Source organism: Oryza sativa, chromosome 3 (genome assembly GCF_034140825.1).
Source record: "Oryza sativa Japonica Group chromosome 3, ASM3414082v1".
NCBI classification, from domain to species: domain Eukaryota; kingdom Viridiplantae; phylum Streptophyta; class Magnoliopsida; order Poales; family Poaceae; genus Oryza; species Oryza sativa.
The window spans coordinates 33,667,775-33,684,351 of NC_089037.1; the positions used below are offsets into that span (position 1 = coordinate 33,667,775).

At 43.9% G+C, this 16,577-nt stretch overlaps 2 protein-coding genes and 1 long non-coding RNA gene across 4 annotated transcripts; 1 reads left to right on the top strand and 2 right to left on the bottom strand.

Annotated features, from left to right (window-relative positions):
• Positions 1–313: 313 nt before the first annotated feature.
• On the bottom strand, positions 314–8,172 carry LOC4334358 (protein IQ-DOMAIN 5). Of its 2 annotated transcripts, XM_015776916.3 has the most exons (9): positions 8,001–8,172; positions 7,767–7,901; positions 7,050–7,286; positions 6,652–6,879; positions 6,401–6,514; positions 5,137–5,602; positions 4,950–4,987; positions 1,042–1,149; positions 314–948 (listed from the first exon to the last, which is right to left on the bottom strand). In XM_015776916.3, the coding sequence occupies exons 2-9, from the start codon at positions 7,869–7,871 to the stop codon at positions 640–642; spliced, it is 1,605 nt and encodes a 534-aa protein (XP_015632402.2). In that variant the 5' UTR covers positions 7,872–7,901; positions 8,001–8,172; the 3' UTR covers positions 314–639. The 2 variants fall into 2 exon arrangements, with proteins under 2 accessions (XP_015632402.2, XP_015632403.1); XM_015776917.3 differs by lacking the exons at positions 4,950–4,987; positions 5,137–5,602; positions 6,401–6,514; ... (2 more) ...; positions 7,767–7,901; positions 8,001–8,172 and adding an exon at positions 2,234–2,665.
• A 4,104-nt stretch (positions 8,173–12,276) lies between these two features.
• On the top strand, positions 12,277–15,174 carry LOC4334359 (dnaJ protein homolog). The gene is made up of 6 exons (XM_015776635.3): positions 12,277–12,514; positions 13,466–13,628; positions 13,715–13,853; positions 13,946–14,222; positions 14,328–14,526; positions 14,656–15,174. Exons 1-6 carry the CDS (start codon positions 12,365–12,367, stop codon positions 14,979–14,981), a joined length of 1,254 nt encoding a protein of 417 aa, XP_015632121.1. The 5' UTR covers positions 12,277–12,364; the 3' UTR covers positions 14,982–15,174.
• LOC136355746 (uncharacterized) lies at positions 14,952–16,134 on the bottom strand. Its single transcript, XR_010740072.1, has 2 exons — positions 15,751–16,134; positions 14,952–15,360 (listed from the first exon to the last, which is right to left on the bottom strand). It is a non-coding gene; the product is annotated as an uncharacterized lncRNA (long non-coding RNA).
• Positions 16,135–16,577: the final 443 nt, after the last annotated feature.

The following is a 16,577-nucleotide window of genomic DNA, read 5'->3' on the forward strand; positions in this document are numbered from 1 at the left end:
TTTGTGTTATGCTCAAACGATTTTCTCAGAGAAAATTCTGCATCAGCATTGCTTATACAACTTGTTCTAGCTATTTTTTTAGCATTATACTAACTCCGTTTTATATAAGAGATAATTTTTTCGCGAACGCACAAATTTATAAGAGATAATGTTGATGCCTTTTAGAATAACGTTTAACAATTCGTCTTATTCAAAATAAATAGTATAAACATGTTAAAGTATAAAACATACTTAAAGTTCTTTCATAATAAAACAAATCACAACAAAATAAATGACATTTATATAATTCTTTTTAATAAAACAAACGGTTAAATAACATGCCAAAAGTTAACGGTGTCATCTATTAAAAAACGAAGGGAGTACTATAAAATATTTAGTTCATCCTTACAAGTAATTGTAGCTAAGAAGTCCAATCATTCCGTTAGAACACGCCCTAACTGATATATCGTCTCATATAAAACCAGGTACATACACAGAGAGCTGATTTACAAAATTTGTCGTCTTTTTTTTCTTTACAAACAGCAACCACTGGACTATATATAAATAGATAACATTATTACCTTAACACGAAACTGACATATACACCAAGATGGCCGAAGAGAAATGCGAGCTCGAAAAAGCTAGAAGAACATGCTGGAGCTAGAAGAAGATGCTGAACTGGCTGGTGAGTGAGTCCTTGAGGTTGGAGAAGAGCCCAACCAGGGAGTACTGCCGGAGCTTGGACACCTCATACCACGAGTTGAGGACGGCTTCGTGCTTGTCAGTGCCGGAGAAGGCGAGCTGAATCCCGGGGCTGCAATCCACGCTGCCGCCCTTGCCCGTGCAGTTCGCCGTGCTGATCGCGCAGTTCTGATCGACGCAGGTGAAGGAGGGTTGCCCGGAGCAAGCAGAGCAGCCGTTGGCTTTCCAGTACAGGTTCTGAAGTGTGCCTTTGTTGAACTCAAACACCTAAGAAACAGAATTCAGTTGGTCGAATGATCAGTTGGAGAAATAGGTGAAGATAGAATGTTCAGAATGCAGGGTGCGGGTTATGGATCGCACCAGGGTAAAGCTGGTCACGGTGTATGAGCTGTTACTGACGAAAACCGGAGGTGATCTTGCTGCATATTTCCTCCCAGCAAAAGCTACCATGTAGCCACCAGAAGTTGCCTGGCACATAGCAAAATAGTGGCCAATTAGAAACACAAGTGGCTTCATTATATTGAGCTAAAAACAGTTAAAAAAAAGGACAATCATATGAAGACCAATCACTTATGGGTAAGAAAGTACCACTACAACAATGCTAAATGCTTCAAAAGATGGTGTGTGGTTTGCTGGCCGAAACAGTGAAAAATGTGCGCAACAGTTTGCCATTAACCGCAGGTTACCACAGTAATCTTCTAACAGTACAACAAAAACCATTCTTACGCAATAGCACTGCTTATTCTTGCAATTGAGAATTTGACATGCTATGGCCAATCAATAGGAGTAACTTTCGTAGTGTAATATGAACAAAACTGCGATCAACAAATCAGGTAGAAAACAGAAAATGATGGCCTCCATCGTGATGATTAGCCCTTATCTAAAATGTCAAGCACAGCTAAACCATTTTAACACATGTTGGTAATTAAACAATCGGTAGTACTGTAGCTTCTCTATGTTCAATCAATTAGAATAAAAATTTCCAAACCATAGAGCACAACCCATTGAATAATTTCATCATCAAAGCAGATAAACCGACACTTGGCCCACAGAAAAACAGAGAAGCATGTTCATGGGACCATTTCCATCTGTGTTACTAGAGCTCCTACAAAGAGTCCAAAAAATGGTGCTGTATCAATCCATATGGGACACATAATCCAGCTCCCCCCAACTTTTGTCTTCATCCTCCCCAAGCAGGTCGTGATTGCCAATGTTCATGACAAATTGACAATTCACCGGCAAGTTCTTCGTTTCTCTGTTTCTCACTAGGCAATTAGGGTGTTTGATTCTAACTAAAACCTATTGCATGACGAAACTGACAGCATAAATTCTTTATTGAAAAGGAATTGTGTCTATATAAAATTAGATAAAAAAGAAGAAACTAGAGGACTAGTTCTTTATGCGTTTATGCCAAACTTCGGGTTCCTGATATACGCAACCGTGCAGTCAGTTAGGGTTCCTCGTGTGTATACACCATCTGACATAAAAATCGACATTAAGCATGAAAACACGAAGCTTCTAGAGGTGAAAAGTCGACCAGGGCCTTAGTTACCGGGTCGAAGCCACCGGCGGCGGAGGTGTTGACGGTGAGGAGCGAAATCTCGTCGACCTCGGGGCGGAACACCGCGAGCTTGGCGCCCTTGGACGCCAGCGACAGCCTTCCGTCGCAGGGGGAGAGCTGCACGCCGCCGGAGAAGAAGTCGCCGCGCGCCGCGAAGGCCACGCCGAAGGTGAACCCGTCCCCGCGCTGCACCGCCGCGTCCGCGCACGGCTCGTACACGCCGTTGGTGTCGCCCCCGGCTGCCACCGACGGCGCGATGACGAGGAGGACGAGGAGCACGGACGCCGCCTCCGCGCACGCGCGCCTCGACCTCGACGACAGCGTCGCCACCGCCATGGCCGGCGCGAATTGGGTGCCTCGGGCGCGACGAGGTCGTTGACGAGAGGGGCTTTGGCTTTGCTGTTGCTAGTTACTACAGCTCACGAAGAAACGCGTCGTGGGGAGGCAAGGAATAAAGGCTAAAAAGGCGGTTGCTTGCTTGTTGGGCTCGCTGCTTCTTAGGCCCCGTAGTCCTCATGGGCCTTGTGTACTTCTATCTGTTCGGAGATAAAACTAATTATTAGTATTAGTACTACTTTGGGGAAAAAAAGAATTATTTTTAAGGGCTTGGTAAAGCTTGTATGACCCGTTTGGTAAAGCTCTAACTCTTAAATTTAATTTTAGAAGATAGATCTGTAAAGTTATGGAGCAGTCTAAACCTAGCTTCACATCTCTAGTTCATTTTGTGATAGCGCTCCAACCAACTCCACTCCTATTTTAGGTAGAGTTGAAACTATTTGACTGGATTCTAGCTCCAGAAGAGGTACAGCTGGAGCCATGCCAAACAGACTCTTACTTCAAGATTCTTGTTCCATAGAGTTAGAGCTGAATCAAACACTTTCAAGATTCTGGATAATATAAATTGAAGTTGTTCTTCCTAAAAAAAATTATACTAGATGAAGCGGTGGTAGTATATTTTTGCTACTAGAATATTTCAATTATTAGATAGAGAAAACCCTTTTGTAATTGATGTTGTAATTTGTTAGAGCATCTCCAACACTCTCTCTAAATTCGACTCTCCAAATATCTATTTGGCCAACTCTCCATCTCATTTATCAAGTCAAATTTGTTATTTACTCCAACAGCTTCTTCATCCATCCTCTCTATTTTGAGTCTATGACAGCAGTACCCATGCATCAGCCTCTATACCCATTCTTCCTCATCTTTCTCCCCCTCTTCCTCTTCCTCTCTCTCTCCCTCTATACACTCCCGAGACGGCTGGGGACAGTGGCGGCGGTCGGCGCAGACAGCGGCGGCAGTCGCGGCTAGGGATGGCGGCGGCGGGCGCGGCTGGGGACAGCGCGGGCGCGCGGCGGTAGGCGCAGACGGCGGCGGCGGCGGACAGCGGCGGCGGGGACGGCGGCAGTGGGCGCGGCTGGGGACAGCGCGGGCGGCGGTAGGCGCAGACGGCGGCGGCGGGCGCGGCTGGGGACGACGCAGGCGACGGCGGCGGCCGGCGCGGTTGGCTCCGGCGCCTCGCTCCTCCATGCCGTCGCCGTCGTGCGGTTCCTAGCCGTCGCGGACGACGGCGGCGGGCGCGGCCGGCGGCGGCCGGTGCGGTTGGCTCCGGCGCCTCGCTCCTCCGTGCCGTCGTCGTCGTGCGGTTCCCGTCGCTGCCTTCTTGCGGGTGCGACGGGGAGAGAGAGATGGGGTGGGAGGGAGAGTGGTGGGGCCCACGAATAGCCAGGCAGAGTGACTCTTGACTCTCCAAGTTAGTGAGAGGTGCAATTTGGAGGTTGTTGGAGGGTATTTTTTCTCCATACTTGCTAAATTTTAACTTGGCCAGCCATTTGGCCATTCTATGAGTTGCTCTTAGAACGGATAACTTTTCAATGGCAAAACAATAGAATTTCTCAAAGGGAGTACCTATACATCTTTCGAAAGATTTTTATAATCGTATCACACAGATTTTTAATCTTTGTATTAAAATCCGATAGATATAATAAAAAGCAAAAAGCAATTAAGAAACACCATAATGAACATTAAATTACCATATCCTCAAGAAAAAGACCAAATCCAATACAAAATTTAAAATTTACATGTGAAGATTCAAAAATTACAGTGTAACTTACAAAAGTTACCGTGTAAGTTTCATAAATTACACTGTAACTTACAAGAAAATGCACTGTAAATTTGAGTGAGAAAATCGAGTGAGAGATAAGAAAAAATCTTTCGAGTGAGATATAGCAAAATCGTTTCTCAAATAAAAACTGTACCAGTAGCATGGCATGGACCAACACGATTCATAGGTACACCAATCAAAAACACAAAGTTGTTACTATTACATAGTCTTAGTTACACCTTACAAGTACTACAACACTAAACAAATAGTAAAACTCTATATGTACGGTTCCCTCCTCTCAGACACATATTTGTACTTCTACCAACTGGTCTCATCTCTCATGAGATGGTCAGTTGAGCCTGCATATCTATATGGCCAAGAAAAGCTGCGATGAATGCAAAGCAAATTTCTTGAAATATTGGATAGATCATCACAGTCCAAGGCTGCCAATATATCCATGAACGATATCTCAGGTGAAAATGTTGCCAATGACTATGGATGCTCTTTGGATAATTGGATTGGCTGTCAAGTCTGCAGCTCAACTCTTCTAGGCAACTCAATTGAACTGGCAAGATGATGTTTAGTGACCTTTAGGGACCGGTTAACCGCAGATTTATTCGTCATGCGCTTGCCTGCTTCGACACCTGAGAGTTAGGGAAATTTGGTTAGAAAATTGCAAGTGTATGAGTTTGAGCCTTAAGAAACATTGTATACTAGATAAGGTCAGTTATGTCACAAGGAGGAGAAAAGGCTTAACATGAACACATGCAGATGATGCGAGATTTTTACTCACAGCTGGCAGGTAAGGAGAATCTCTTATTTCCTTGAGGATCTAAATGCCCAGTCCTCTCCTTAGGATTACTACTCGACCTAGTTCCAAGTCCCGAAGGACGAGACGAAATTTCATCACATCCTTCTCTGGATGACAGTTTCAGTTTTGACTTAGCCGATGCCGAACCACCAGACCGGTTCGATGAGGAACCACCGCCCTCTGAGTTTGGTAGGCAGGTCTTCTGGTTCAGTATGTTTGAATGAAGTGTTGAAGTTTGTCTTCTAACATGTTTCTTATGTGGAGTATAGACAGCATTTTCCTCGTCTTGCATTGCTCCACTACTAACAGGAATTCCATCTGCTGCATAAGAGCCCAGGAATCGGCTCTCCCATGGACGAACAGCCATCCATCTCTCTAGCCAATTCCAGCCCCAGCTGTTCTTGTCAGGTTGAAATGCTGTAATGGCTGCATGTTGCCTTGCTTGCCACTGCGAAAGGAGGAAAATAGGTTCAGGTGTCAAGTTTTTTAATGACCTCCCTTTAAGTCTTATTTTATTATCAGAAATGGAATTAAGCCCTCAAAAAGTATGGAAGCACACCAAAGACCAACACAAAGTGACTTGAGATGTGGCCACAACTGATGAGAGATCAGTTCTTACAGAGTCATTGGGACAGTGTATCTGACATCAATGATGGGAAGGACTAGAAAAATTCTTAATCTACTACCTGAACCAATGAAAACTTTTAGAGATATGAATTCATCTTATTTCTGGAAGGGGTTACTGCATGAAAAAATTATTTGACCTCAACCACATACTGGAAAAAGGCTCCCTTTTCTTACTTCTCCAACATACGGTGAACTGTCTAAATAATTTCATTTATCATGATTGGATTCTTTTTCTCCAGAAGGAGCATGCAAATAGGTCTCATCTTAGCTACATACTGAAATTACAATTAAACGCTAACCAACAGAAGCAGAACAGTACAGAAAGTCGGAAACAACAAGCAGCCTAATTATTAGGCTAACTTGGAGGGAGAGACAACATCATCTGTTATCCATGAAAGCAACGTTTGGAATCCAGCAATAGCAACTTAGCAAGCATGCTTGTTGTTACATGCTGGAGATGACAGTGAGTCGATTACTTTCATGATATCAAGAAGCTATACTTGGATGCAGACCAATTTGATTGGTGCACTACAGTATACGCTATAATCCATGGTTCATATGATTAATTGGATAATCATAGCTGAGTATTGTCCTGGTGTAAAATGTTTGATAAAGTTACCTGGTGAGTTAGAGCATAGGCCATGGCTCGTTCGCGTTTGGCTGCTGCCTCCTGCCTCTTTAATAGTTTTGCTTGGATATCTTCCACAGATCCTATGCTATCACACCAACCATCCTGCATTTTTAAGGTAAATAGCATAAGTAAACAACTCAAGCCAAATCACTGCACTTTCATGCCAGTTATTTCCTTGTGAAAATTGAGAAGAGCATGCATGCAAGCCTACCTGGAAAACTACTGAAAGTGCGACTCACCTCGATTTCCCGCACATGTGTCTCATTTATTTTCTCTTGTAGAATAGCTTGCTGATCCGTCTGGCTTTCCAAAGCAATGCGCACTCGCCTTGCTCTAACACGGGCTTGAACCCTCACCAAAGCTTGCATACACCTGAGTGTTATAGCAGCTTGCTTTCTCACTATATGACCCCTTACAAGGGCTTGAAGCCTAACTAGTCCTTTTAAAGCCCGACGGGCTCTCCTAGCCTGAAGAGAATTCAAGTTAAACTTGTAGTAAAGCCTGAAGAACCAAACATTTGGGAATCATGGGAAAATCCATAATTCCATTTCAGCAATTCTATGTTTGCATATACTTTGCATTGGACTTGGACTAGTTACTAAATTGGCAGAGAGAGAAAGAGAGAGAGCATCAATACCAGGAAGGCTCTAAACACAGTCTGAATAACTGTAGCAGCCCAGATCTCCTTGAGTTCTTCTTCAGTCTGAGGCACAGGCACGTTAGGTGAACTAAAAGCGGGTTCCGAGCACGAAAGTGCATTGCTATCACCTTCTGATGGACCATTTTCATCAGGAAACTCTTCTGGTGCTCCAAGGTTATCATGGTCTTGACCGTGCTGATTTTGGCAGTGAAAATGGTTAGCACCGTCCCTTTTCTGCAATTTCACAGTTCACAAGTTATTACAAACCCAGCCAAATAAAAAAAAGTTATTATATACGAACAATGCAATGCTAAATTGTTAACACGATGGTTTCCATTTCTTTAAAAAAAAAAAAGACATAGTGGTTTCCATCTTTCAACATTTTTGTCAGTGGCATAGAAGCCAAAAAAAAATGATGCAGATATTATCATCCAGATCTGCAGTAACTTCATAAATTTACACAAGGCAAACAAGCAATGCAAGAAGTACCAACTGTAGTCTTAATTTAGCGGAGAACGAATACCCCAGGTTGATCACTACAACAAAGAATTCCCCATGACATGATCAAGATTCACTTCCCCATTTCTTTTCAGCAAATTGTTGTCGAATTTTAACACGAACTAACTAGTCGAATTCCCGGCTACCCCCATCAAAATCAACCAAAAATGCCAAGAAAAATAGAAGGACAAGGAGCAGAACAATGGATGAGAGAACCTGTGCTACTCGCCCACCATCTCCATCCTCCTTGCTCTGCTGCTGCTGCTTCTCCACCTTCCTCATCCCAACCAACGACTTGAGCCACCTCGCCGAGATGCCCATGGCGCCGCGCCCCTCAACCGAGACAAAAACCTAAAGCCGCAATCTTTCTCATCAGCAACCAACCAATCCAAACCTCAAAAATCTCTCCACAAAAAAGAAGCAAAACAAAATCACCCAAAGAACACGCACCAAGAACTTCTAGGTGCGTGTTCTTCTTGGCAAGAAGAGCCGTGCCCGCACACCACCAGATCGCGGCGAGACGGGGCCAAGAAAACGGTGGTCGACGCTGGCCACCCAATGAGCGGCGCGCCTTGCAGATCAAGGGTGGTCTACTCTACTCCTCCCGGTCCCGGATCATCACGCCACCTCGCTACTACTCTACTCTACTAGTAGTGGCCACCACCACCAACACCCGGGAACCCGGCCATTACTGCCGCAGCTGCAGCTGCCACCACTGCGTGCGCATTATTGCTGCCATCGGTGGGCTTGTGCTTGTGTGCGTGGCAGTGTGGCACGCTCTGCTGCTGCTGCTGCAGAGAGGAGGATGAGATTGATTAGCTGATTAGTAGTAGTACTAGTATAAAAATAAGCAAGAAAGCACCGCGCTTTTCTTGCGTTTCACTTTCCGCGCCCCCCGTTGTCGGGAAAGCCAAGCCATTGCTGTTGTTCTCTTTTGTTTACCCTCTAGTTTTTCACTGCATCTTTGCCTGGCTTTCGGACAAAGTGATCTTTATGATCTGAAAGAGAAAGAAATTCTTTGGTAGTATAGTACTCGCAACAATGGAATTTCAGCAATTAGCGATGTGCTCGCACTGTTCGAGCTGAAAGCTGCAAATTCGGAGATTTCCCCGTGGAATTTCAGTCATTCGGACTAATTGAGTCATTCAGACTAGTGCAAACTACGAATTTTTACTATTTTACTACCGAAGTGTGCACTGTGCAAGATGGATTTGCTTTGTCAGGTTAAAGATCTGAAACATGTAGTTCTACGTTCGTGCTGCTGCTACAATTATTCACATTTATTGTTTTCTACATTTACTACTAGTAGGTTTTTACGAGTGCCACCGGTTTATAACTGTTCAACTCTGAGTGAAGAACTATTACCATTACCGCTCCATCAATTAAACATGTCATGGCATTTAGTATCACTTCTTTTCAATAATGTCTTTTGCTACCTCATAGGAAGCCGAGAGCTGAATCATCAACTGCTACCACTGCTTCCCTACACAGGCAGAGGCCGCAGGACCACTTCAGAGTTCAGAAAGTTCAGAGATTGTGATCTTAAGCTCAATATCTCTAATTAAATCCGTTTATCTGCCTCGAATTAAAGTCACTTAAAATGAGAAGATTTCAGGTTGTTTGGCAAAATGCGAATTTATTAGAAGTAGATGGGTTCAGTTGGCAATAAAATGGGATATCTACATGCGAGTCACCACCGAAAACTGACATGACACCAGTGACAGGGCGCATGATGGTTATGGATGGGATGTTCATAATGCCGTGCTGAACTCTGTTTTCGGGTGGTTTGCATAAGTAATCACGTGATTAAATTGGAAATGTTGGCATTAGAACTCAGATTAATAGCCGGTGTTCAGAAATGAACAGAGATTCTCTAGTTTCTACAGAACAAGGATCTTGATTGAGTGTCATGTTACCTGTCCTATACCATGACAAGCTATTAGTTTATCCACCGAATCTTTTCCTTTGTTTCTTCCTCACTGAAAAACATACTCCTAAGTTTTTCCTTTCAGTTTTTTCTGAGATATTCTAAGATAAAATGTACGGGAGTACTTTAGAATTTGGATTTTGGAGGGTGTCAAATTCAAATCCATGACATGACAAACGGGCCAACTAGACACTTTTAAGGCAAAACGAGCTGATTGCGCTCGGATATCGTACGGGACTAACAAGCTTTAAGAAAAGGCTATCAACAGAGGGATGTCTTTTAACCGTGAGATGTTGGGGCTGTTTGGTTCTCAGCCACACTTTACCATTACTTGCCAACAAAAGTTGCCACACCTTGCCTAAGGTGAGGTGATCAAATTGTTAGCCACAACTTACTAAGCCTAAGGGAATCTTGCCACACTTTTTTGAGCCATTGACATGTGGGACCCAATTTGTTGGAGGGGAATCTTGCCACAACTGTAACTACAACCAAACACCTGTCAAATTTGCCTAACCTTAGGCGTGGCAAACTGTGGCAAAGTGTGGCTTGCAACCAAACACACCCGTTTTAAGTGACATGAAAAGTGTATAAACCACAGCGCCTTTTGCAGAAAAAAAAAACTAGAGCTCAATGTCATGTGTCACTTTTCTTGTCCAATGCTTAGGCTTTTCTACGACAATTGATCTAGAGGCCTGGTTTAGTTCCTAACTTTTTCTTCAAACTTCTAACTTTTCCATCACATCAAAACTTTCCTACACATATAAACTTTTAACTTTTCCATCACATCTTTCCAATTTCAATCAAACTTTTAATTTTAGCGTGAACTAAACACACCCAGAGTAACAAATAACACTGTAAAGTGTGGTAACTTAAACAGTATAAACTCCATATTTTTTCCATTTTGTTAATCCAATGTGCATTGTCCCTTGAGGTATAACCGTAGAACTTCCTCTTTTACACGTGGTGGACCATAGTATATTTATTTTGCTAGAATGACCATCCTGATCGTACTCCGTCTGGTTTAACTATGTACTGTACTAAGTTAAGAGCCTCATTGGTTGCCTTAATAAGTCAAAGCCAAAACTAAAATTTAAATTTCCAAACTTAATTTTAAAATTGATTTTAAGATATTTTCAACTTAGTTTCTTTTATAGTGTTATTTAACTTTTAAGTCAATAAGAGCACATATATAAAAGTTTTACCTAAAAACTAATTTTTATTTTCTAATGAGCCATTTTGGCTTATTAGTAAATATGGGCAACCAATAAGAACCTAAAGTATGAGGAAAGTAGCTCGAATAACAATCTGCTCTTTCACTTATATGAAATAAGATTGGGTAATTTTTACAGTGTGAGTCACCTTTTACCCGCAAAAAATTCGCTTTGGATCACCCTATATTTGATCTTTACACTTGAGATATGTAATTTTTCCTTTCTTACACTCCGAACTATCTTGAACTTTCTTCTCGAGCGCATCAATGCCTTTAAGCGTATTGGCGGCTACATGTCGGTAATTTCCATGCAAGCAACCCTTTATCATATGAGAGACTATATGCGACTCGAGAACAGAGTTATGGTGGTACAAAGCGAAACAAATGCGAATTTACCAAGCCAAAAGTGAAAATATTGGATTTAAAATGAAAAGTTGCATTTAATTGTGTGATTAGAAAAGGTTCCATTTATTCAGTGAGGTCGAATAGAAGGCCAGTGACTCAAACAGGAAAAAAAAATTGGTGGTATGCAAGTGGGGTCGAGGGAGGATGATTATAATCTAACCATCATGGTTTAAATTCTCGTGTCCATGAGTATTACACACTTATGAACATGTGTTTAGTGGGGTGAGGCATTTGTCGCTATCTCCGTCTTCTATGTGCAAATGAAAAAAAGCGTCACAAATCTCTCTTCAATGGAGAAAATTATCTCGTCGCTTATGAAGCATAAAGTTTCTTGTAAAGAATTTAAAAACAGAAAAAACACAGCCACCATTTTTGCATGATGCACATATAATAACCATGAAAAAGATACGAAGTGAGTGTAGCTCTATTAGTTTGGTTCAAGTCCTAGATTTGATATGGGTGATCGTATTTACGGCTATCTATTATTTATTATTTCAGTGCTAAGCAATGTTACCGTTGACGGTGAGGCGCATATAGTGACTTCGTCAATCTCAATATTTTATAGGTGTTCTTAGAGATAGAGTGTGCGTGTATAGGGGAAATTGTGCGCGCGTTGTGAGTGTCCGTGTTTATTCCATGTTTCTAAAAAAAACATGAAAAAATGAATATAAACGTTTTTCACATAATGCACAAATAATAATCACAAAAAAGTGAGGAAAAAAAATCCTATAGGAGTATTCGAAAACAATTTAAATCCAGGGAAACTTGATAAAAATAAAAAAACAAACCAACCATATTAGTAGTATACTTTCCTTGCCTTTTCTCGACAGCGCAAGGTAAGCAAGCATCGCCAAGGCAAGAAAAAAGGAATCTCTCTGAAGAGAGGGAATCTCCTTACCGGGTTGCTCCCGTCGCACCGGACCCGACAAACGCAACCCGAAACCGGAGTCAAGTCAACACGCGCGGACACACGCGCTTCCCTTCCCCGGAACCCGCATTGCCTCTCCCCCACCCTCTCGCAGGAAGACCCCGGAAGGATCTGGAAGCTGCAACCCCCACCGTCCGATCCAGATCCGACGGCCCCACGCCCGCCGCATCCGCTTCACGCAGCTTCCAGAGCATTCACTCCTCCGCCACCCGTTTCTTCCTCCGCTATAACTACACCCCTCCTCTCTCCTCCTCACAAACCGCTTCCAACCCGAGACCACGCTCCCCGCCGGATCGAGCAGCTAGGGTTTCGACCTTTTTTTTTCCCACCAGGAGGGCGACGAGATGTTCGGGCGCGCGCCGAAGAAGAGCGACAACACGCGGTACTACGAGGTGCTTGGGGTGCCCAAGGATGCGTCCCAGGATGACCTCAAGAAGGCGTACCGCAAGGCCGCCATCAAGAACCACCCCGACAAGGGCGGAGACCCCGAGAAGGTGAGCTCGCGAGCGATTCGTCTCTTGTTTTTTCGTTTCGATCTGTCTGCGGCGGCGGTGAGGGGCGTAGCCGGTTTGGATGGAGGTGGGGGATTTGAGGGGGGCGTTGGGGAGTTTTGGATCTGTGATAGGGTTGAAGAATTCGATGGGTTTAGGAGGGTTTGGAGTAGCGCTTGCGTGTGCTCCGGGAATGATGGATTTAGGTGGGGGGAAGTAGATTTGGTTGTGGAAATGTGTTGGATTCAGAGCACGATAAGTCGCCCTTCCCCAATTGCTTGCCAATCAACGAAAACCATGTGAACGTTTAGATGCAATTCCATTACTGGTTCATATATCGAAATCATCTATGGTTTGAACTGTACTATTCATTAGCTGTTGATGATAAGTTGCCCTTCCTCAATTGCTTGCCAATCAACCAAAACCATGTGAACCTTAGATGCAATTCCATTACTTGTTCATATATTGAGATCATCTATTTTTTGTATGTTTTTAACTGTACTATTCATTAACTATTGATATGCACATTTAGGGGCTTTGCTGATGATTATGACAGATTAGGGTCTTGGAACATTCTTGTTAATTCAGCTAATTGATAGCCAATTCTAGTGATAAGTAGTATTGAGAATGATGTGAGATATTGTTCATTTGGCTGATGCAAACATTACATCGTCACCTGCCAAGTGCCAACCTGATTTTGTATTGCGAGTTTGTGACCATGTGTACTATCTATCCTGCATTGTCATAGTTAGGAGCCTAGTTACTGTGGCATACAGGCTGGTGTGTTCTATTATATATATTGTTTTACCTCATAATTATCGCTGATATCTTATGAGTAAACTGGTTAAGCTTTATGAGTACTGAATTGCCAATGCTTTATCTGGTTAAGCTGTATGATGGGGACAATAGCTTTCTTGATGAGATGGCAAACTAAAATTCTTGCCTTCATTTCAGTTCAAGGAATTGGCTCAGGCTTATGAAGTCCTGAGTGACCCTGAGAAGCGTGAAATCTATGATCAGTACGGTGAAGATGCTCTCAAGGAGGGGATGGGTCCTGGTGGTGGGATGCATGACCCATTTGACATTTTTTCCTCATTCTTTGGAGGTGGCTTTGGAGGTACGAGACATGAGAAGCAGCTCAATTCAACCTCCTGGTGATTGTGGTTTGCTTAGATTTTGACTGGCTCTCATTGTGGTCTGCAGGTGGTAGCAGTAGGGGCAGGAGACAGCGTAGGGGAGAGGATGTGGTTCACCCTCTGAAGGTTTCTCTGGAGGAATTGTACAATGGCACATCAAAGAAGCTCTCCCTTTCTCGCAATGTGCTCTGCTCCAAGTGCAATGGGTATGTCATCAGCTTCCTTTTGTGGGTCCTAAATATTGCATAAACTGTTTGACTATTCTGATATCTCACACTGTTCTGTGCTCATCTTGCAGCAAGGGCTCGAAATCTGGTGCTTCCATGAAGTGCTCTGGTTGTCAAGGTTCTGGTATGAAGGTCCAAATTCGCCAGTTGGGGCCAGGAATGATTCAGCAAATGCAACATCCCTGCAATGAGTGCAAGGGAACTGGTGAGACCATCAGCGACAAGGATAGATGCCCAGGCTGCAAGGGTGAGAAGGTGGCGCAGGAGAAGAAGGTTCTTGAGGTGGTGGTCGAGAAGGGCATGCAGAATGGACAGAAGATCACCTTCCCTGGTGAGGCTGATGAAGCGGTATGTCTGTGTTCTGACTCCTCGCATTGTACAGTACATGGTTCTAAGGTGTAGTACTCCATGTGCTTGTCAACACTGTTACTGACCAACCTGTGCTTTGTGCAGCCCGATACTGTCACTGGAGACATTATCTTCGTCCTCCAGCAGAAGGAGCATCCCAAGTTCAAGAGAAAGGGAGATGACCTCTTCTACGAGCACACCCTGAACCTCACTGAGGCCCTTTGTGGCTTCCAGTTTGTTCTCACTCACTTGGACAACAGGCAGCTGCTTATCAAGTCCAAGCCCGGTGAAGTTGTCAAGCCTGGTGAGTCTCCCTTCAAAGAAAGATCACCATAGAGTAGCAGCATTTTGGAAACCATCTGATTGTTTTTTTAAGCATTCATTTTAGAAACTATTTTATTGTTTACTCATATCGGCCGTCATCTTGTCGCAGATTCATTCAAGGCTGTCAACGACGAGGGCATGCCGATGTACCAGCGGCCATTCATGAAGGGGAAGCTCTACATCCACTTCTCCGTGGAATTCCCCGACTCTTTGAACCCTGACCAGTGCAAGGCCCTGGAGACCGTCCTCCCGCCAAGGCCGGTGTCGCAGTACACCGACATGGAGCTCGACGAGTGCGAGGAGACCATGCCGTACGACGTGAACATCGAGGAGGAGATGAGGAGGCGGCAGCAACAGCAGCAGCAGGAGGCATACGACGAGGACGAGGACATGCACGGCGGCGGCGCCCAGCGCGTGCAGTGCGCGCAGCAGTAAGCAGCAAGCAGCGCCGTGCATACATATCTGCACGGCTTTGACGGCGGCGACAAATTGTTTCTTTCCGCTCTAGGGGCGATAATACTATCAAGTTTTCCATGTTAGGCATATGATGATGTGATACTACTTTTGGTCTTTTATACTGCGTATTAATGACGTACATCAACCGGACCTACTGGTCCATGAAACAAAATCTCTACTGCTTCTCCTTCCTGTGTGTGTTAGTGCGCTGCGTTCTTCCCATGTGTAGGATTTGCTGCTTCCTCGAGATGAGCAGTAGCAGATGGCACCGCGAATGGAACTGTCAATGCGCAATTTGACTCGGTGCAACTCGTTGAGGCTCGGTCATGCACTGTGTCAGGGCCCCCGGTGTCGGGATCTAACAACATGGAACATGAAAGAAGAGGCTCCTGCTTAGCAATGGTAAACTAAATTGAACTACAACTGCAAAGATAGTGAGAGACTACAAATCAGACGCCCAATTTGTTCCTAAAAGGAACAAAATCGTGCGTTGTTTCATTTCTAGCAGAAAAAAGTTTCACCACTAAATAAAAAAGTTCCAATCTATTAAATGTTGTGAATCATGATAGCAGAAAAAAGTTTCATCACTAAATAAAACATTTGTGAATGATGATAGAAACAATCCGTTGTAACAAACGGAACATCGAGCTTCAGCTGCTAAAACAGCAACGAATATGCAAGAATTGATGAAACAAGATTCAAACTACTCAGCGAAACATTTTGATTCCCCAAGAAACATCATACTTACATTGGTTGAAACATTGAAAATCAGAAAAATGCACTAGTCTAGATTGGGTTCCTTCCTCTTCTCCAGTGATCACATTTTCCTTTGGTCTCCGCTGCAGATCTAGACCGGGACATGCGAGGCTCTTCTATTCCGCCGAGGTGCCGTAGCCGCCGCTCCACGGAGACCCCGAGGCTTACTCACCCCGCCGTTGCCGGTCCCGAGCCATCTTAGTCACCCTGCCGTTGCTGGTCCCGAGTCATCGTCATCATTCGGATGAACAAAAACTCCGCCCGCCAGATAGTCGCATGGGGAGGACGCCTCGTTGCTGTCGAATGGTGAGCTATTTCGCTTGATCCCCTGCAAGGATCATCGAGAGAGAAAGAAAGATGCATAGAACGAGCGGATAAAGGAGTGAGAGAGTGGATAAGGGGGGACTAGAAGGCTCGGTATAGTTATAAAGTGGAGGTGGGCCTACTGCTAGCATCGCAACATCTGATCTTTTTTAGTTGTATCGGACGATAGATATGGAGCTTTATCACAGAGATAATAGCTATTTTTTTAAGAATGGGATAACAATCGTTTATTCTTGTAAAATGGATAAAGAAAATTATTTCAAATTAATTTCGCTGAACATCTACTGAATAAAGCACTCATGTACCATCCAGCAAATTAAGGATCCACCATAAAGCAAAAGAAGGATCATGGAAAAGTAATGGTAATGTGAACAACTATTATTTGGCTCTCCCAAATTCTCGGGAGGGACAACACCGCAGCCTCCCGTGGAACGGCTCTTAGGCTTGACGGTGGACTTTCAACATTGAGGTGGACGGCGGTGACAACCTCCCTAG